This window comes from Taeniopygia guttata, chromosome 14 (assembly GCF_048771995.1).
Source record: "Taeniopygia guttata chromosome 14, bTaeGut7.mat, whole genome shotgun sequence".
NCBI classification, from domain to species: domain Eukaryota; kingdom Metazoa; phylum Chordata; class Aves; order Passeriformes; family Estrildidae; genus Taeniopygia; species Taeniopygia guttata.
The window spans coordinates 8,383,008-8,406,016 of NC_133039.1; the positions used below are offsets into that span (position 1 = coordinate 8,383,008).

The 23,009-nt window shown below is 41.4% G+C and overlaps 1 protein-coding gene and 1 long non-coding RNA gene across 5 annotated transcripts in view; both read right to left on the reverse strand.

The window, feature by feature from the left end:
• XYLT1 (xylosyltransferase 1) overlaps positions 1-23,009 on the reverse strand; it is a 176,932-nt gene that overhangs the window by 114,108 nt on the left and 39,815 nt on the right. For 2 of the 4 annotated variants that reach the window (XM_072935589.1, XM_030284403.4), the window contains exon 2: positions 18,978-19,016. The exons of the other annotated variants lie outside the window; for them this stretch is intronic. In XM_072935589.1, the coding sequence (XP_072791690.1) occupies positions 18,978-19,016 (39 nt within the window). The remainder of the gene's footprint in view (positions 1-18,977; positions 19,017-23,009) is intronic. 4 annotated transcript variants of the gene reach the window in all.
• LOC140685072 (uncharacterized) overlaps positions 19,480-23,009 on the reverse strand; it is a 42,998-nt gene continuing 39,468 nt past the window's right edge. The window contains exon 2 of the long non-coding RNA XR_012058259.1: positions 19,480-22,980. This is a non-coding gene — a long non-coding RNA (uncharacterized lncRNA). The remainder of the gene's footprint in view (positions 22,981-23,009) is intronic.

A 23,009-nucleotide genomic window follows, 5' to 3' on the forward strand; every position in this document is an offset into this window, starting at 1 on the left:
ACCTCTGAGGTGAAAGAATTAATGTAAAACTCTGATGCTACTGTGTTTTCTGTACCTACCCTCAAATTCTCTGCCCGTTTTCAGCTCATCCCAGTGGTACCAGTGGTAATTGAGCTCACTAACTCTCCCAATGGTTTTTTTTTTTTTTTTTGCTGTTTTCAAGACATTTCTTGAAATATGAAGTTAAGGAAATGCTGCAACCATTTTTACTTCTAGAGAAATCAGAGACTGACAATGGAGGAAGGCAACTTAATAATTAACACAGCTCCACAAGGCTTTTGTGCAGAGAACTTCATATATTTGGCATGTAGTCTGCTAAGTGTTTTCTCTTATGGGACTTCAGAACAGTAGGAATGTACTGTCAGAAGTGGTAAAATAAAAAAGTTTGTTCCATTTACTGTGATTACAGAGCTGGTGGGAAGATATCCTGATCCCACAAGGCCTGTCTCAGTCGCTGGTCCCAACACACTGCCAGAAATCACACACAAGAAACCTGAGGGGTGCAGCAGGTCACACGTTCACTGCAATCTCAAAATTACTCTATGCTGAAGTCCTCTGCTTTTATGTGTGGAAGCACTAACACTAGCCCAGCTTACTTATGCTGATTTAAAGAAATCTTTATGGGATTACACCTCAGCATCAATATAAATGGTCAGCTAATTAATGCCTAGATCAGCTTCCTCCTGTGACTGATGGAAAGCAGTAACTGCTTCTTGCAGAGAACCCAGACTTAATTCTCCAGCCTTTTCCATCTTATATTGATTCAATTCTTCTGAATTCAATATTTTAACTAGCCTAGATTGTTTAGTATCTCTTACAGTGTGAGGAGGTGTCCCAGTGCTGCCTACATTGTGTAAGACTGAGCTGTGTTCAGGCTCATTAGCAGGTTTAAGCTCTACGTGAAACGAAACAACAGCAGAATTGTGCTGGTAGATTTTGTTGGTAGTGAAGTTCAACAGGACAGATGGGCTGTCTGGGGTAGAAATGGTCCTCTGCACAACAGCAATGGTCACAGATGTTGGAGTTTATCATAATCATACTTAAAAACAGACAGTATCATGAAAGACTATTACACACTTTTCCTAAATAAGCTGAGGTTTTGCACCACCCAAAAAAAAAAACCCAAAAAAACCAAACAAGAATCCATTAAAAATATGGAAATATTGTGTCACCACTCTGTAGTATTTAGCTTTCATCAGGCCTTCCCAGATACAGACCTACTTCAGTGGATCAATTTTAATACTGTTACTGCAAAGCAAAAGCGAAATTATCACTAAATTGAATCTATCAAGTACTCCTCTTGATAGAACAAACGTGGTTATGTGTTTTTGAGGTCACTGGGATCACATATGGTTATTTCTTCTTTCTACTTTTAATCAGGTCTATAAACTGGAAAATTATAGCTAAACTGATGAGAAAAAATTGGCATATTTTTTCTGTCCTTCCACATGTATATTACACGCAGAAAGAATAAGAGAGCTGTATAAAGCCAAACCCATTTAATCAGTGCTTGGCTGTGGGCAGTTTCACATTTCAGTAATACCCAGCTTCACAACATTGAGCACTTGCACAATGGTTTCCCCAAAAAGACTCAGTTGAGTGCATAGGTAGTTTCTGTTGTTCAAACAACGTATCTTCCAATGAATAATCTAATAAATACACTTAGATTTTAGTTGAGTTGTTTTCCCATTGGACAAGTACCTGATGTTTTTAGTGGTTTAACAGAACTGGACTTCTATTGTAAACAAGGATGAACTCTTCTGCAGTGCTATTCAAACAAAGCACCAGAAGTATTAACCTGACCCTTCTAAAATTTATGGCAAACATTTCAGATAACCTCAAAGCATTGAATAAAAGAATTACAGGTTTTTTCATTGACAAAAAAAAAAAATTAACACTTGCAAACTAGAGTAATTTTGACACACGCCAAGTAATCCAATGCAGGCATAAGCTCACTTCTGCTCTTTCATCAGCTTACCCATAATTTATAATTGTGTTTCTGCAAGTTTAGTTGGACTGATTTTAAATTTTTTTGTTCCAAGCACTGGGTTTAGGCTCTAGAAATATGGGTTTAGGTGCAACAAAACCTTATTTCTCTACTCTCATAAGGAGGATAACATTACCTTACTTCATTGGACACAAGCCCTCCAAGCCCCAGGGCATTGCTGGGTGTATGCCTGGAGGAAGCCTCTCCCAGCTCTGTGCCACACCTGCACTCTGACAGCCAAAACCTGAGCACACGCTGCCAGTTTTGCTGGTGACACTGGAGCACAGACGGTCTAAAATGTCAGCAGAAGACATTAAAGGTTGTATCAACTACTTTACAAAAACATAGCACCAGCCAAAATATTCACATTTCCACAGTCTGTGACTACAACCATTACTACAGCAATTACATTCCTCTAGAAGTGCTCATTTTACATTCACAAATGCTCACTATAGACTGCATGACCAAACTTAAATCTGCATTTTCCAAGAGCATTATTCCTACTTTTCCCACATGCGTTGAAACTTGAAGCCAAATTTACAAAGGTATTTGGGGACTTTGCAGTAATAATTGGTACTTTAGCATGTAGCTCAACACCATCAAAGCAGGCATGGGAGTTGTACTTCTATGTCATTAAGTACTTTTCCTGTACTTTTACATGTCTGTGTATCATAATCCATTCTGAAACAGACCTAACACATATGCTTGTGCAGAAATATTCTTTGCAAAATAAAATTCCCCACAACAAATGTACCACTGCAGAGGAGCTTTGAATCTCAGAATAAAAATCGCTGCTAAACTTTAGATTAAAAACATGTCTTTTTGGGGAGTATTCTGCAATTGTCCGTATCTAACAACGCAAGTGTTTTGCATGGGGGTAAAAATGACCCTGTCTTTAAAACTGGATGGGCACTAAACCTAGGGGCAGCAAATATTATTGTCAGAGCTTGTATCAGAGCTTCACACAGGACAGAGCCTCTGCAAGATCCCCAAAGCTTCTCTGCAAGAGATTGTTTTCTGGTGTTTTCCCCAAAACCGGGCAGTAAAGCCATCCCAGAAGAATGGTTATAAACCAACTTTACAAAGCAATCTGCACTTCGTGGTAACTGCTCTTTATCATTTTCCAATCAACACTAGTTGGCTTCTAATTGATTTTATATTATGTCCCTTACCAGAAGTAAGAATATTGTGTTTACTAGGGCAGCACAAAGAGGGCAGGCCTATTCTTACTGCTGTATTTAATGCTGCTGCTAATCATGGAGATTAGACTGAAACAATTACAACAGCTAATTAAAGAACAATGCGGTTTTTGGCATCTTTTCTCAGACAGCACTACTGGGAATTCCTAACTCAGGCAAAGCAGGGATAATTAAAAATCGAGCTCTGGTTTCCCCTGCACTGGCAGCTGGATCACGCTGATTAAACTGCAAATAAAACACATGAAACCAACACTTTGTAGTGTATCCAATTTCACTTAAAAGGGTCTTTAAACTGAATCATAAACAGAGAAACAGTGCACAACAAATTATTTAGCTGAAGCTGGATATAGTCTTCACTGCAGTTGCTTCACAGCTCACTGTCTCTGGCACAGAGCATGGGACACATTAGTGCAGAGCCTGGTGAGCCACTTGAATCATCCATGGCCCTTCCAAAGGCAGCATTGCTCAAAACATCACACTAGAAGCCACTGAGCTCAATCAAACACCAGCATAAAAATCTGGAACACCCCTGTGGAAAATGCAGAATTGCACTCAGGCCGTTACTGAAGACAGGGCCAGAAAGCCCTTCCAGTGACACTCTGCAGGGTGGATGAGGTGCTGAAGAGCAGCTGGTTTTTGACAGCTGCAAGTTCAAGACAAACTTGCAGAAATGTACGTAGAATTAAGCCTTGTCCAACATTATCTGGTGCTTCTGCTGTAAGACAGCAGGGAGAGAAGAGCAGTCAGAGCCTCCCTTTGTCCTGCTCAGATCTCAGCATCACCTGGGCTCAACATGCAGTGACCCAGAGACAGCTGAACTTTCTTACAAGGATAATAAAAATAATAACCTTTCTTCTTGGATAGTGTTTGCCTGTATACTTTTGAGTCACACAAGAGCAGTAAGAACACAAACAAACCCTAAGAATAAGACATGAAAGGTAATGCAAAAAATACCAAATTACTTGCCTTAAGCTTGTTTGAGTGTTTAAAAATCGGCCTGAAGATTGTTACTGTGCTCTCTACTTAGTGCTTTGTTAAATAACAAGGGGATCTTGTTAAAATTTTTTAGCTAATGCCAAGAAATTTTGTATTCATGCAGCTGTGTGGAGAAACATCAGTACAAACTCATTTACAGTGATGCCACGAACTGGGCATACCTCACACTAAGTCTGTAAACCAGCAAGAGCACCTTATTCCTTCAAAAGTCTAACTATTTTAAGCTTGGTATATTAGGTAAATATATTTAACAGCAACAAATAATAATAAAAAGCAGGGAGGCTGCACTTGGCACCTGCAATACTTGCACTAAAGCAAAGTGCTTACAGGACAGGGTGCTGATGCCAGCAGATGCAAAGGAAGGCATATAACTAAGGGGAAGTTTTCTAAGAAAAGGCCCTTTCAAGTTGTTGGTAAGCATTTGAGAGTTTGGGCTGCAGGACAAAAAATCTGCTACAGAAAAGAATTAGAGACCAAAAGGGAAAATATATTGTTTTCTACCTACCTACATATGGTGCACAGATTACACAGCAGTCCTGCTTTAGCCACATGTCATGGGAACAGTTTGGAAGGCTGGCTCAGAGTTAATTAAGAATAAAATTATGCTAAAGGTCCTTGTGGAAAAAGCCCAGTTAGCAGAGTAGTACTTCAGAGGAAACGCTCAGCTGCTCAAGAAACAACCAGCCTGGGCACCGAGGTGTTACAGACACTGGGCTGGCTTCGGTCAGGAAAACACCAGTGGGGAGCAGCTCCTTTGAGCTCTCCCTAACCTCTGGCACCAGGGAACTGGCCTGGCCAGTGCAGCTGGACACTGCCAGCACAGGGTCAGCTCTCTGTGCAGAGCAGACAGGTACACACGTGAACACTCACAGCCCTGCCTCAGCTTCCTGTATGAATTTGGAGACATTTCAAAGCTCACAGAGGATTTTCAGAACCTAAACTGGAGACCTCAGAGATTCCACTGAGGCTTCACATCTATTTCAGCCAGAGTCAGACTGAACTTCTTTTATTCTCTTCATTACGTCAGACGGAGTAATTTTTGCATTTCCCTACATTTCATTAACCTTATTTACTTAAGACAAATTTCAAAAATAATTCTAGCAGCCTGGACTGCTTAGAAGTCAACAGCAGCAGGCAGTAAAGACAACATCACCTGGCAAATGGTTCTTGCAAAGGGCTGCAAGAAGTGGCTGTTGAACACCAGTAACAGGAGAGAAGAACCAAAAAGCCAAATAAAGAAACTTAGTGACCTGGCTTGGAACTTGCAGTGTGGTCCGGAAGGTTTCTCCTCCACCTGATCAGAGTTACTGATAAGGACGGTGCTGATTCCTTTTTGTCCACTTTCTTCCTTAGATGCACATATGCATTATTACAGGGACACAATATATTCTTCATTTTAAGCTATTTGTTATTTCCTATTACTTTTGTTAGTCTCTGGTTAGAAATAAAAGAAGTTTATAATGGAGAAGCAGCTTTCATATTTTTCTCTGAAATTACAAGTTTGTTCTCAATCCCTGAGATGATATCTCATGCTTAAATGAAATTTTGGCAAAGAAAAGCAAAGCATTTTACAGCTATCCTTCTCCATCTAGTACCATTATGTCTTTATATACCTGTGTAAAAGCAAGCTATGCAAATTTTCCTAAAAATAATGATGCTAGTGTAATTGTTCTTTCTAGGCTATGTTCCAAAACCAATTTTAAACTTGAAAAAAACATGAAAGTGGGATAGCTGGGAAAAAAATACTTCGTTTTTTACTTAATAATAAATGCTTGAAAGGATCACAGCATTTTATAAGGTCATATGTAACACCAGTTATGACACCACAGTAATGCATTATTCAGCGCCAGCAAAGAATATAAATCCTTGTAATGTACATGGGTGAAATGCGGTTTAATTCTTATTATCCTTTGGCTTTGACTCAAAGTTCCTGCTGAGCGTTATAATGTTTAGATGATGCAAATTCCCTGAGATGCTTTAATTAAAGCTGCAATGTAAGACTTTGCCTCTGGCTGTTGGTCACAGTACCTGGCACTTCCATTTCCAGAGGTACCACTCACCAGGCTCCACTGCCCAGCCTGGGCTCGGGCCCCCAGTGAAATGGGCATTTCTGGTACTGCCCAGGCTGGGGCAGACATTCTGTCTTTGCTACTGCATGCCTGAGGTTTATCAGGAAAATACGACAACTAGGAGACTGAGAAAATAAAATTCCTGCTCTAACCTCTCCTTTTTTTAACAAGGAATTTCTCTGGGGGACTACACGGATGTTTAAGACCAGGAGTTTGTAGCACACTTGCTACTTCTCAACAGCACACATTGCCACTGTGCTCCAAACATTGGTAAAGAAAAGACTTGTGGAATTTGTTGTACCTGGTGACTGCCATTTCTCTCTTCTCTGCTCAGCAGCAGGTCGAGCCCCTGAACCTCCAGGACCTCTCTAGTATGTGCAAAACACAGCACTGGGCTTAAGGAGTACCTTCTGCCCACCTTTTATGAAATTATCAAAAGACATGGTTTTGTTTTGAAGTGAAAAACCACCTCAGATCTCTAAACCCTGCAATTGCCAAGAAAAGCTTTTCCTATTCAGCTCTGTGGGATCTCATTCACAGGCAAGGACAGCTGGATGCCTTCAAGCAGTCTAGCAAAGACCCTCCAGCATTTTTAGGAATTTCACTTTGTCTTGCACAGCATTTGCACTCCTGTGATTGTGACCAGCCTAATGGATTCTTCTCTCCCACTGAATGCTGAAGCAGGCATTTTAAATGCAGTTGTTCACATTTGTTGACTCAAAGTGCACACATCCTGGAAATTCACCGCCTTTCAGCATAGCTGCCAATAAATAATTAAAAAGCCTATTAAGACAGCAAAAGCCAATTCACTGAAATTATACGCAAATATTTTTGCATCAGGGCCCAGACTTGAGGAAACACTTAAACAGCACCTTCAATCCAAAGCAAGTGAGCATTCACATTGATGCAACTGCCTGACTTGCAAGTCTTGTGTTTTACTGAGTAAGAGCTATTACTCAGCTCTGTAAATTACTTTCTCTTGTGGAAACATATAGTTATATTCAAGATTTCAAAATATCTAGCAAAAACAGCAGTTTCGTAAGTAGAAAGACAAGTCTGATTTCAGCCAAAGTCCTATAATTTTGAATCTGGATAGAAAAAGCAAATAGTACTGACAGAATTTAGCCTCCACTGTATTTTTTTAGCCATCAAAATACTTAAGTTATTCAGATACACCCAACATCACAAGGCAGACAATAATGGAAATAAGGCCATCAAGAAAGTGTTATACTTCAGGCAGCATATTTGCAAATATTACTGGAACAAAATTAACTGCCACAGAGGGAACACAGACATTAGGCACAAGGAATCTCAGTTTGAAAAACATTCAGAAAATGGGACACATCAAACTAAAAGTTAAATTCTAATTAAGAACATGAAACCTAGGAGGAAAAGCATATGCTGTCAGAGCCACAGCAGTTACATCAGTGAGGTGACAAGGGAGGAAAATCTGAAGACAAACAGGGATACTTAGAGAAACAAAACCCCTTCTTTTGGGAACAGAGCATCTCTGACAGACAGCACATGTGTCTAGCAGCACACCTTGGCAGACTGGCAAGCCCTGCTGACCCTCTATAGCTTGAATTACCCAGGATGACCTTCCCCAGCTTTCTAATTCTGCATTTTCATGACCAGCTGAGATTATGGGAGCAAGGGGCAGGAGAGGGTTTGATGATCCCAATGAAAATTAAAATTACCAGCTGGGACACCACTGGTCTTTGACTGACTGCAATGCTGATTCTCCCACTCAACAAATGGACAAATGCCATTTTCTGAATTATGCCAATATTTGGATTGGTGTTGGATGGAGCACACAGGCTCAGACAGCTGTTTCAGGAGCATTTGCAAGGAAATCATGCTTTTGAAAATATACAACCTGTTCCTGGAGTTGAACGGATTAGCTCAAGATGTAGGACTGTCTACTGTGGAAAGTCATTTAAGCTAAAACAGAGCAAGAATTCACCTTGGACCAACAACTTTTGATTAACTGCCTTTGCTGGCAAGCTTAGTGTAAACTAGGCACTATGCCAAAGCCTCCCAATCCACTCTGGAGCAGATGCAATTTGAAATGATGCTCTCATCTTTTAACAGCATGGACTTCAGGCTGAATTTTCAGGTAATGGTCAGAAGTGGCACAGACCTATGGATCAGTCATGATACTTTGTGTAACAATAAATCAAAACAGGTCTTTACTAACTTGCTGCACTGCACAGTAAAGGAACAGCTCCCAAACCGGTGTGTGCATCATGGTATATGGTCTGCAAGGAAAAACTGTTACCTCTAAGCTGGAACAAGTTACCAAAACCATCAGTACATACACAGACACAATCCCTAAATGTCTTCAACATGAATGAGATCTGCACACCCCCGATTCACAGGCACCACACCAAGCTCCACCAACTCTGCAGAAGCTGCTTGGTGCTTTGCTGTGGCTTCTGTGTCATCCTCCAGGCAATGGACACGACCTGGATTTCCACTCTGATACCACAAGAAACAGATACATGCTAGAAACCTGTTTGTCATGGAGATGGAAGCCAATCACTTCATCAAATCTGCAGGCTCCTCACACACCTCTCCTGTACACAGCCCCTCATGGTCACTACTGCTGAGTATGAACCCTGACAAGAGTTTCATTTGAGTTTTAGCTTCTCTGAAGCTTTTGGGCTTTCCAAGTCCATCAGTTTGCTTCAGGCCAGCTGGAGGCAGGCTGGGATTTGCAGCCTTCCTGCAGGAAAGCCAGAGGAGCTCTGCCCAGCAAACATGCACCCACTGAAATGACACAGACCTCTCCAGCTGCAACTGGGGCAGCTCCTCCTGCACAGCACAACCTGCACCTGTCAGGGACCTTTTAAATAAAAATGCTGAACTAAATAATGTCCTTATGAATGGCCAAGTTTTGCGTGCGCTAAATCTCCCACACCAACACCAATTCACTGACAGGAGCAGTGCTGGCACATCATCAGCACTTTCTGTGCCAGGCTACCCAACTGCCACAGGACCAGGAGAGCCAGAAAGGGACTCCTGCATTGGAAATCTGGAGCAGAGCATGTTGAAATTCTGACTCCACTGTCAGAATTTAAAGACAAGATAAAAAACATCAACAGTTGTATGCGTGCCAGTTTTGAAAGGCTGGGCTATAAAGAACACAAAGCTATTCAACAAGAGAAAAAAAAAAAGAATGTGAAGAATAGGTCAGTTTGATGCGTAAAATAAAAACATAATGACCCCCATTTACACAACATTTCTTGTTTTCATAGGCAAAGGAACAGCCAGCACACCTTGAGAAAAGGTTAACAAAAGGCTGACTTGGTGCCTCATTTATTATTTAAACTGTCTTTTGCTTTTTTACCCTTAAAAAAAACAACAAACCAGCTATTAGCCGAGGCTAACCTTTTGACCTCCGTAAGACACTATGTTCAGCTAGCAAATACAGTGATAACAGTGCCAACACAAGTTCAAAGCTGAGCTGCCAGAAAGGTGCTCTGTAAGCAGCAATCAAACATAGCCTGTTTCCTGCTTACTAAGAAACCAAACACTGCTGAAGACCACAACCAAATTAGCATCTAGATAATTTGTAAATAATTAACTTAGTGTCATTTTATAGACACTAAGTGCTTGCTCTTCTAATATCGTGATTTAATTATCAGCATTTATTAAAAATATTTTGTTTGCTGTATGTAAACGCAAACATTAGAAGACAGTCAAAAGCAATTAGAAATGTAGGTAACATTTACTACATAGGATAAAGCACAATTACATGCTAAAAGACACAGGAACAAAGAAATAATAATAATTCTTTCTGGTTCCTGTGGAATCATGGAATAAGACATATAATAAATTGTATTATGCATAAGCAGCAAGATCAAAATTATTTCAGGTTTACAATTGTTTTACAGCTGACTCTCTAAGTAGAGCGAGGAGCTCATCAGACCTGCTTGTAGCAAAACCTTTCTCGAAAGCTCCACTTCAAGCCTGGCCTTACAAATTATTAACCCCTTACCAACGGCAGCCCCTGGCACTTGCTAACAGAAGCCAGCACCACAGGCTCCCCAGCCACGATTTCCATCTTAAAACTGATGATTTTTTTTCTCCAGTTTAGCAGTGTGAAAAGTGTGTATTTTATGATTGGCTCTTCACAAATATTAAATTGAATACTATATGTTTTATGGAGGGTTATTTTGTAGTACTGTATTAATCCTTTTTAAGTAGTGTGTTAAGGTTACAACGTAATGTTAAAATAGAAACTATGAGATGTAAGATATTTTGTACTAGCTCAAGAAAGGGATAAGATAATCAAGAAAATCTTCGCACAGAGATAACAGCAACAGGAAACCTGAAGAGTTACAGCTTTCTTATCAGAAAATACCAACATTCTTCCACCTTCTCTCCATCTTTATAGAACCACCAGGACTAAGGGGAAGAAGTTGACAAGAACCAGAGAAGTTCTTGATTTGCAATGAATTATGCATCATGTATGAGAGATATGAATATGCAACAGGCTATTGCTTTCAAGGGTTATTCCTTTGTTCCCATGGCATGTTTTTAGCAGTTTTGTGCCCAAAAACATCCAGACATCCGTAATTCTTTGTTTTTTATTGTCTCGCGTTCTAATCCTCATTGTCCAAATTTTTATTACTCTAATTTTATTACTATTTTTTATAACTATTTTATTACTAATAAACTTTTAAGATTTTAAAAAACAAGGGATTGGTGTTTTTCACAGCAGCACATATGAAGTAGAGAAACAGTCCTGCAGCAAGGGGCAGGGAACTGACCTGTCCTGCAAGGGACAGCATGGCTTGCACTCTGCAGAGGCTCAGTGCCCACTTGGGGGGCACAGGGCAGCGTGGCCAGGCCACCCTGGGCTGCAGTCACAGAGGGGCTGTGCCATCCCAGCCTAAGCACAGGGCTCCTCTGGGGCTCCTACTTCTCAGGCAAGAGCTCCCCACCAGAGAAAACGCCACCCCTTTCACAGACAGAAGAAATGCTGGCAGGGGGGTATGTTTGGTTTTGTTGTGCTTGGAGGATATAAACAATGCTTTGGGGTGATGGGCTGTGAGTGCCAAACACCGGAGAGGCACACTCAGGGCTGTGCTGCTCTGAGGCACGACTCTCACAACCTCGCTATTTTTGCTGCATGACAGATTTTGCTAATCCTGTTCTGAGGCTGACAGCTCTCTAACACACACAATGCACTGAGCTCAGGCAGTAATGCAGGCTCTGGCTGGAGCTGTGAAAGGCAAGCCTCAAATTCAGATGCTCTGTCAATTACTGGACACAGCTTCCAAGAGCTGATAGAGCCTTATCTAGTGCATGGCTTGCTGGAAATCCAACTGGCAGAGAGGGCAAGGCTGCCTGGGGGACTGGAAGGGAGGGGTCACAGCCAGGGCTGTCCCTGTCATCACAGCTGGGATGCCACAAAAAGGTGCTGAAGGGGAGGGGAGTAGCTGGTGCATGTGGGACATGCCATTTCCATGCAAAAGTCACCTGCTTGGCCTGGGCCAGCACAAGATTTTCAGTCATGGAAAGGACCCACACATCTCCCACCAGTACTAACAAGGGGTCACACCAGCAAGTCACAATTTTGGTTTATTTTTCCTGAAGAGGAAATACAGGGATTATTTCAAATAACCCAAGATTATTAGCTTCCTTCCTTAATTTCCCATGGAAACATGTTTTCAGACAAATTTTATCACTGCCACAAATGTCCAGCAAGCAGCTTTGGGAGTGACAACTGACAGATTGCCCACTGCCTCAGCATCATCATCAGCTGTGGCAATAAACACTGTTGTAAAGCAAGACAACCAACATTTGTGTCTTTTTCTTTTAAATCTTTGGCTTCAGCACTACAGCCCATCCAGGTGCAGTCATTTTCCCAATCAGAAGCCAGAACACAGGAGCAGGTAACACAAAGCTCTGTATCTCTGTGGGATTTACCAGCTACTGATAGACTTTTACTGGACCTACAGCCCAGTTAACTCCTCACCAAGGGATACTGGGGAGCTCTGCAGTGAGCCAGCCTCCAGGGACTGCACAGCTCCATCAGCAGGGCTGTAAAACAAGGCAGTCAGGGGAGGAGCAAGGTGAATGTGAAAAATGCCCCTGTGATCTGTGCAGCAGCCCAGGCAGGTGAGCAAAAGAATCTTCCACATAACTCATCCCACCCCGTGCACTGGGAACAAGAGCTCCTGGAGTGGGTTCTCCTTGTGCTGGGCACTGCAGGACCCAAGGGAGAGGCAATCACAGAAACAGACACAAGTCTCAGTGTGTTACATGGAACTGGGCCACTTCAAAGCTGCCCTGGCTACAAAATTATTGTAACTAGATCTGGAAACTGCTGCATGTAAAACACAGCTGTGCACGTCTATATTTATCCAATTATTATCTGATTGTTTGTAAGAAATTCTTGGTGCATTTTTATTTTCTGTGCTGTGCTTCTCCATCCCAATAATGGAATTAACACTTTAAATCACTTTGCTGTGCAAAAGCTATTTATGCCACTGAGGTCTATTCCCAGCATAACCTGAGGAAAATTGCAGGAGTGTGTGGGGGGGAAAAAAGCAGCATCACAAAAGCCTCTTCAGTTGTGTTCAGCTGTAGCTATTACAGAAAATGAAATAAAACACAAACAGACCCCACGTTTCACTATCATTTCAAACCAACCCCAAAGCAAAATGCACCCCAGATAGTTTTCAATAATCACTGTGCAGAAAACACCCACAGAGGGTAATGTGAACCTGGTCACCTGCACACAGCTTTTTGTCCTGCCTGCTGCACAACCCTGGCAAGTCAACTCACATTTTCCTCACTGCTCACTGGGTGCTTGTGATTAAGCATGATCTCCAATGTCAGCCTAGGAGGGGAGGAATGGGACCCACCCAGCCCACGACTGGTAAATAACCGGTGAGTTCCTCCTGTTCTGATGTTCTGGCAGCAAGTGACACACAGGAAAAAGTAAGCAGTGCTAAAATCTTTTACAGCCCTCACTTCAACATCACAACTGTCACAAATACATATTGTATTTGCAATCAGCGAGATATGAAGTATTTCTTTATTCCCTAGATATGTTTATCAGACCAACTTCTACATTTAGTTCACTTAAGGAAATAAAACAGATACCCAAGCATTCTATTAGTGTCCAAATACTTTTGTTAGTACAACTGTCTATTTGTTATGAGCAAAGATGTGCCTTAGAGCTTTATTTCAGACCTCATGCTATCAAATATTAATATTTTATGTTTTATCTCCACAATCATTATTCTGAAAAAAAAATCAAGATTTTTCCTTTTCTGTGATGTCATTTGAAGTACAGAGTGTAACAGCATAGAATAGCTTTACAGCACAGCAGAAACGGAATCAGAATGACACCTTTGGTTCTGAGAGCAATTGATTATAATTAACTTAATATAGATACTTTATAATCTGTATATCTTCCCTTTTGCCAATTTACCCTACACAATAAAAACAGACAAACACAGAACTCAATTTTCTTTCTTTCACCAAACTTAGCTATTGCTGTTAAGCATTTTGAATGCAGTACAAATTAAAAGGGTACTGCTGGGAAATACCACAATTTCCCTACTTTTTTAAAATCATAGCTTAGAAGCACAAGGCTTTGGTAGGTGCATTGTTAAAAATATTCATAATTAAAGACAACTGCATAAGAACATCCCACATTCCTGAAGCTTCATCATGCTTGAATAGGCTAAGGGACAATTAAAACTTGCCCATTTATAGAAAAGACAAGTATGTTTTATCAAATAAGCATATAGAAGGGACAGAAAAGTCACCAGACAGCTCAGGAATACTTCTGGGAACAAAAAGAAATCCAACCCAGAGCTGCCATGCAGAGAATACAAGCTGTAGTTCAGGTTTAATTAAATGAGAGCCGGGATGCTTAGCAAGCTGTGGCTGCAGTGTTAAGGTAAGAGTAGAAAATACCCTCCTGTCCATCACAGAAATTCCCTTCTGCATGTGCTGGCTCTGGGAAGTTTGCCCAGGCTGCAGCTCTCACAGAGGAGATTTCATTCTCAGCCCTGTCCTGTCCAGCTTTTACAAGCACCAAGCAGACTGAAAGCATGCTGAAAATATCAAACACCCCGCAAAGAACAAGAGAAAGGAATTACATTATTACAAGCACCCAGGTCACTGTGAGCTGACAGGTGCTTTTTTTTTCCTTACATAAATTAGAAAGCTTTATGTAAACTTTTTTTTTTTTAAATTTGATTTTTAAAAGAGGTTTCATATAAAATTTAAGCTTCCCAACATTGGAAAGTTTCCAACATAGAGTGTGTAACCTTTTCATGCAACAGACTGTTCCAAAGAACTCCCGTGGCCTTCAACAACAGTTTGCTCATAGTGTGCAAGTTCAAAGCCATTAAGTTCTTCCTTTCTGTGTCCATGGCTGAATCCCATACAAGGACTGTAGGTAACAAAAGTTACACACAGTGTGTGCAACAGAAGTTAAAAACTCCCAAAATACTGCACAAGATTGTACCTCAGTATCTTCAATGCAAATAATACCCTGTTAATGCTGCAGACAATTTTCTACCCATATCCAAAAGGGACCCATTCAGCAGATAGATTTGAAGATGTATTCCCCTTATAATACCTAAACTCTTTCCTGTGTGATTTAACAATGGGGACATTTCTAGACACTGTGTTTCTGGATTTATCTCTGCCAAAATCAGTGTCTCTGATTATTAGAGAACAGCAGCTCAGCAATTTGATTGCAGTGCATGCTGCTATGGGGACTGCTTTATGAAGATTTCAGAAGGAAGTTCATGAATTCTACTTGTATTTTCATGCTCCTCAACAGGAACAAAAACACACTTTCCTCTTCATTTTGACAGCTGAGTGCAAAATCCTCAATTACCGTGTGCACAGTCACCACGAGAAATTGCAGAATTTTCCCCAGTGGCCGTGTCCCTTTAGACAGGTCAGATCCTTACTTACCTTGACACATCATGGACTGGCATGGATCCCTCCTCACTCCCCAAATTAATGCTTCAGAAGAAAAATATTTATCTGCATTCTGAAAAGCAATTACCCTGGAAGTTTCCTTTTATCTTCACAACAGGATTTTACTAAAGACCCTGTGCTTGTGGTGTTACCAATCACAATTATCTTGTCACAAAAACTGCAAGACATTCTTTTTCTACAGGCTCCAAGCTTCCTGGATTCATGGGGTTTTTTGACTAATATTTACTAAAGCTGAAAAAAACCCCAGGTTTCTAACACATGAGGCAACAATAAAACTCAAAGCAATTCCAAGAGACACAAAATCAACCATTTCCCACCCAGCCATGAGGGTGCACATCTCCCTGCTGCAGGCTTAGCCCAGAGAGCAGCACAGGGCAGGCACTGAGCACAGCACAGGGCAAGGCTCACCTCACACAGGTGAGGGCAGGGGTAAAAGCTCCCACAGCTGCACTGATTGCTCAGTCCCTCTGTTGCACAGAGCCCCTTTTCCCTCTGCCAGGTACAATATTCCATGCTTCTGTACCATCCCACACAGCATCCCATCACACAGCTTGTAACAGGCACAAAGCCCCAGCTTTGGAAGGACAGCAACAATCACCTCTGTAACCCAAAGACAATAACAAACTCCATTGCTCCAAGGGAATGGAAAACCAGGCCAAAATTTATCTCTGGGCTAATTGCTGCTAAAGCTGTCCCACTTGGCGCCTGCTATTTCTGTGAAATGGAGGATGGGAAGTGCAAAATGGAAAAAGCCACAATCTCATTAATGGAGATAACTTCTGAAATCGTGAGAAAAGGAGTCACAAACAGTCACAGCTGCTTCAGATGTAATGTATAAACATCTAAGCTGCTGAAAACAACTTTCATTCTCTTTTTGTTTGCTTCATCCCAGAGTTTGCTCAGTTTCTCTTTGTGTGATAGTGCAGGCAAACACACCTGAGCCCTCCAAAAGAATCCTGATGTGACCTTATCAAACACCTCAGGGCAATCTGGATTTGGCAAAAGCCCATGGTGAGATTTAGAGATAGGAAATGCAGGGGTTGTTTTTAAAATGTTTTTTTTTTTTCCAATTAAGACCAAGTTTCTGGGTTTTACCTTAGATGAGAATCATCTGCAACACACTGCAAATAAATTTGCCACTCACTTGAACATAAGTGATTAAGTAGTTGTTAATCTGTTGCACCAAATTTATAAATTACATGATTCATGCTTTTTACACACCATTTAACATGAGAAAAGCTAAAGAATAGTTGTTTGTGAGTTATATAATCACACTTGGGGTAAAGAAAATCAAACGAGGAATAATAGAAAGTTATCTGACTGTATCAAGTTGTGATACACTGTCCCAGCACAGGCAGGTATAAATGAATCACACTTATCCCCACTATACTATTTGATTAGCACAAGGAGTGTGATTTGGCAGGTCCAATTTGAGCAAACTGCTTTGATAAGCCTCTAAAAGAGAGAACATGAGAGAATTGTGCATCTTTTCCTTCGAAAAATATCAGGGGAACACTTGCTTAGCTCTCAAGTCAACACTCTCCTCTCTTCATTTGCACACAATCCAAAGTATATCCTTATATGGGAGCTCAAAGAGATCTGCTGAAGCTGTGGAAGAGTACCCACTCTTTCTTCAGAAGGCCACTTGCAGCCATACCTGTAAAATTTTCAACAGCTGATTGAAAGACCAGGGAAAGGAGTAGAAATTACATGAAAAATTCATGAGAAAGCCTCCAGAACACAGCATGGGTTGGAAATGTCAACATTCAAAATACCAACCAAACCAAGGCGAGACAGGAAACCAGAAGGCACTGGAGAAAAACTCTCAAATGAGCTGATTCATGCCAAGTTTGTGCAGGAAACCACCCAGCAGAGAAGCTGCTCACCAGTCTACTCAAATGAACAAAGTGCAACGCTCTGCTCCCATCTGCCCCCAAAGAAAAAGAGGAGAATAAAGCATGCAAATTTGGAGGTTCTTTACTAACCATAGGAGCTAACATCCCGGTCAAGTCTGTAAAATGTTAAAGCTGTTGATGTTACTCTTCTCAAAGTGCTTTTTCACAGCAGAGAAAACAGACACTTGCAGCCAAGACTGCTAATTTCTTAGGATGTAAACCATCAGCTTCCAGTGTTAATCTGAATCTGTTTACTTCAGGTAAAGAGAAATACATCCCTAGAAACCAAAGTTGCACCCTGACCCTCAGCTGAGAAGGTCCTCCAGATGTATTTCAGCCTCTCACAGAGACAGTCTGTTCTCTCCCCACTCCAGCACACCTTCTGCTCTCAGCTCCTTCATGTGAGCAGCCCCCAGTTTACAACACTGTGAGACACAAGTGCATTGCCTATAAGAAGTTTTGACTCTCCTCCTCTATTTCAACATCAGAAGAAATCAGCTTTCTACAGAAAATGGCTTCAGAAGCACATGTGGCTTTCAGTAACTGACAGAAATACCAATACATAAGAGGATAAACTTAATTTCTACCTTTATTATTCATTAAATAATGCATCTGTGCCTTCCTTGACCCCAACAATACTAAGGTCCCTTGAAAATACAGAAACTTTGGGACTGGCAGTCTTAGCAAGGAGCTAATGGGCCAGAAGAGGGAATGCCATGCAGGTCAGAGAGGATGCAGGCTGGCAGGGCAGGGTAAGGAGGAGGTCTGCTGGAGCTGAAGGCACTCCCTCAGCCATAATTCACAGCAGCTGGAGCATTCCACCAGCTGGAGCTGATGATCTTGTAAATTCCTTCTCCTCCAAATGAAAAGTTCTCTTGCTCATATTCACCTGTGCATTCTCCCCTAGCACCTTCACTAACACAAACTCATGTTCTTACACTATTTCAAGTCAGTAATAATGTAAGTCTTCATTATTAATGTATATTTCTTGTTCTACAGCATGCACAGGTCAGTACTTTATAACATACACTGTGTTTTGATACCACTTTCTAATGCTACTGTGTTTAACAAACTTTCTGTGATCCTTCCTTGCCAGTTTTGACTCACAAGGACTTGGCTCTGAAGTGAAGTCCATAAAATAGATGTAGTAGGCTTGTTGAAACAAATAACAGAACAGTCAAAAGCTTTCTCCAGAGGCCAGCAGAAGACAAAGGTAGAAATATTTATGCAGTCAGGGGCATTGGAAATGTGTTCTGAATAAACACTTATCTTCAGTATGCAAGTTCCATAGCCTTTGCTGTCTCCCAAAGATCAGCAAGAATGGAAATCAATGATGCTGCCTTGTTAGAAAACACAAATCAAAGCATCAGTGACTTTGTAAAATCCCTTCTGTCACTTTGACCTTCTGGTGCCAGGCAGCTCCACAGATTCATTACCTTTCATTGTAATGTCTAAAGAAAAAATCAGCAGCACAAGTGTTTGAGAGTAACACCAGCAGCAGGAATTGGAAAAAGGCTGGGAAGCAGAATACACAAAAAGAAATGAGAACACCATGAAAGGATGCTCACTCTGCCTTGAGGACTGTGTCCTCTCTTCCAACACACACAAGTCAATTCTGCTGCTGTCCAGCTTCACACCAGGTCCTTCCTCACCATCTGCACCTGCTGCTTCCTGTCAGATCTGCTTCTCTCCTTGCCCAGCCAGTCATGTCAGGAGCTGCTGCTACACCTGCACCCTCTCCAGGGACACACCAGTGGTAAACACCAGAAATATGGAGGGCAACACCAGCCCAGCCCTCTCTTTTAGAGAATCTCTTGTCAGAAAGAAGTGGGATGGGGGTAGTACTAACCTGAGTCTCCAAGCTGGTGTAGGGACTAGGAGGTTCAATCTACAAAGAGAGCAGACAGAAAGAGCCATTACTCTGGAATAGTGGAAAAGGAGGAGCTCTGAGCTGTTATTGGTCTCAAGTGGTGATATCAGGAACAAACACACCTGCTTGAACAAGGATAGCAGGATTATCTTTTTATTTTCTTTTAAGATTTACCACTTTTCCAGACATCTAGAAATCACACAGAATTTACAGAATCTCTACAATGTTTGGATGAGCAAAAAAAAATTGCAGTAACAGGAGTATACCAGAGGGCCATGTGCCGGCCCTCACAGCTTTGATTTCATGCTCTTCTACAATTCTTAGATTACAGCTGACTGGCTTTAGATCAGACTTATATTTGACTGGTGCATCTGTAATTTCAAGGCATTTTCAGAAAGTTGATCAAGACTTGATGGTGAAAGGGTTGGCCACATCCTTTGCAAAATTTTTCTTCCCAACAGCTGCAGTTATTTTGTTTCGCATTATATTTCTTCTTAATTAATATTTCTTCTCTCTTGCATTATAATGCAAGTGCACTGTACATTTTCTGCAGTCTGGCATCTTTCTTGGTGTCAAAATCTGAACTCTTAGCTTAGCTTGGCCAGAGGATTCAAACCTCATTAAAGAACTTCTAACCACAAAAGCACAAAATCATCTATTTAGCCTGTTAATTAAAAGATTAGCAAGAGATAACATCCCTGTAGGAAACTCCATCATTAGTGTTCTGGGATTAGCACTCAAGCAAAATCTTTAAAAGCTCATCCTTTAAAACATAAGGAACATTTAAAACCTCAGTCCTGCTGGTCCAGGTATTACTCTGCAAGGTCTTACTCTCCACATCCTGTTTAATTGGAAAGCCTAACAGAGTGGAACCAGGTCAATGGTGCTGTCTCTTAAATCCATCACATCTGTCTCAATTAGACACTTTCAGTTTAGAAAATTCTTGTCTATCAGATTATTGGGCTCCTGAGACTAATTTTTAATTTTGAGCCATTGTGATTCTCACTTTGGCTAAATAATAGAACAGAATGAAAAAAAAAAAAAAAAGTGGGCTTCCTCCAAGAAACTATATATCCCTTTTAATTATGCCTATAAAGAAGCTTTTGTTTTAACCATCACCATAAATATACTAATGAAGAAACAAGCTTCAACCCAGGAAAAAAAGGTTAAGGAGGAAATTGGCCTTGAAAGCGTTGACACACCTTTCCTCCCCTCAGCAAGCCATGGGTCAGGCAGCACAGTGTGCACAGGTGAAAAAGCCCATGATTACCCCTGTCACACAGCTAACTTACAGCAGGCTGATGAAAGGTCACATTTAACACCAGAGCATCATTATGACACAGATGTACTAGATATCATCTGACAACTGGCCAAATGACACCAAGAGTGGAAGGAAACTGAGAAACCTCAGTGAAATCCAAGTATCATGTCATCAGCTAAGCTAGAGGAGGAAAGAAATCATCTGAAGGTGAGAGATGAGGTGAGAAGACTCTTGTCCTTGGACTGCCTTAGTCTAAAACAAATGATGGCAACACTCACAACTCGTCTCATACAGACTTAGCTGGGATAAATTCATCCATTTTGCAGCTGGACTCATAAGCAATGCTAGTTTGGTCACAACACTGTCCTCCATTGTCTCACTCATATTTATATCGTAGCAGGAGGATCACAACACTAGCAGGTGTGTGGGGCAGACAGAATACAAAGTGTGTTTAAATACAAAAAGCAAAATACTGCTGTAACAAAGAACAGCTCAGCTGCACAGGCTCCCCTTTGGGAGATCATCTGGATTTTCTCAGTCGGTGCCAATTTGACTACAGACAAAAGCTTTTTCAACACGCACTGCTCACTTCCAAATGACAATATTTCCGTAAGAGGAAGTAGCTACTGTATGTATAAAACATCCTGGAAAGATCAGGGGATTCTTGTAAGAGATAAGGCTTCAAACTACTTAAAAGCTAAACAAACTCAGTTCAATATTTCCTGAATAGAATGGATTTCTTATGTTAATTACTAATTTCCAAAGCTTCCTGGACCAAAGAAAGCTGTAAATATAAACCAGGTTTTGAATGGCATTATTTCCCCATGCATCAGCATGAGCCTGTGATCTACAGTTTTTCCTGTTTATTTCCCCCCTCATTTGGCTGTGCTGAGTTGTATTCACTTGTGCAATCACCATTGTGCAGCATTGCAAGGGGGATTGTTTTGTACCATCTTTAGAACACACAACACTCAAATGTCACATTCTCTTACAAATTATCTGAGCAAAAAGAACAAAGCTTGGCTTTTATGGCTAAAAGAATGAACAATCCAGGTTAACTCCTTGCCCAGCTCACACTTTTTTGCACAATTGCTAGAGATGGTGATAGGGAAAAACCCAAACCTTTCTCCCAGCTGCAGATCAATGTACAACATTGCTGCCTCTCAGCCTGCACTCCACTGACTGAAACAAAGAGATGTGGCTGGGCTGTCTCTGGATGCCACCTCCGCCCTGCACAGAGGTGTTTTCTTTCACCCCATTCCCAGCTGCACACCCTGCTTCCCTCCCACAGTTACAGATACACTGGGGACAGCTCTTGGAGCCAACCTGAGGGTCCCCAAAACACAGCTGCAGACAATACATTCCAACTCTCCTCTTTAAGCAAGGCAATAAGGAAACTCAGGAGGACAAAGAAGGTGGGAGGAGATAAATACAGTCAAATATGATTTTCAACAGCAAAAAGTAGTTTTAATCACTCATTGCAGGAAGACACATGCTCTTAAAATCATCTGCCTATCACTAGTGCCAAATAAATGTCACATTTTGGTAAATCCCAGAGCTCTCCTCCAGCTCCTGTGCATGGTCTGATGCACAGTTATGGATGACAGTGTGCCCAGGAATAGCCCACATGTGAGGGATGAGGGTACACGCTTCTTTTTTTAAAGGTACAACTTCTGTGCTTTGTCCAACCTGCCTGCCCTCATTGATTATCAGTTGCTAACAAAAGGTAAGAGAGCAAATTATCACACAAACATTGAGGAAAAACAGCAGAATAACTGGCACCATTCCAAGCAAAGTTTTGGTTGGTCTGTGTATGTTCCACTTTAATTCTAGCAGGTTTCAGCAGCATGACACGGAACCACAAGAGCTGTGATAACTAAACCCCAGGGACAACAGCAATCATCCCATCTGAAATTTCAGACTGCCATTTTTCAAGTGCTATGAATCATTAATCTCCAGTGGTTGTGATCAAATGAAATCTGTAGTGGGATTGGAGTGTAAACACTATGACAGTGCTGTATAAACAGCCTGACACATTGATCACCTTTAAAGACTGATCAGGGTAAGACTCTGTTTACTATTGAAAGGTGACACTGAGAACAGCAACTCAGCTCTGGGGTTTGGCCACTGTGTCTTTCATAATGGGCTAATGTCTCACTCCCATAAAGGAATAGACATGTTTTCAAATACTTTGCAATTTACCTAAAACAAAACTAAAAGATAGGAAGTGTTGGAGGAACTGAGTTACAGAAAAATAAACCAAGTATTCCAAAGTCACATGGGAAATATGAGAGAAACCTGCAAAGTCTAGGACCTTGACCACAAGACATGCCTCTCCCCCATGCCACAAAAGATGGTTTTCCAGCAGTTTCAAGAGACACCAGGTTTGACTATGGTAACTCCATCTTTGCTTCCATCTAATCCCACACGACCCCAGCCTGACTGCAGGAAAGCCCAGGGCTTAGACTCCAAGTGCTGCTGGCTGCACTGGACCTGTTCCTGCAGACAAACCTCTGCTCACTGCCCCTCCATCACTTCTGGACTGCACACCTTTGGTACCAGTGCAGCTCTGTTCAGCTTTGCTGAGCGGGGCAGAAACTTCAAAGGATTTTTTATACTCCTGAGCAATTTTCACTCATTTTTACTCACTTCTCTCCATCCCTGGAGGCAGCACAGATCTGTGTGTGGCCTGGCACAAGGCAATGGCCCCCAGCAGCAGTGCTAGTCACAGATGCCCTCACCCCAAAACC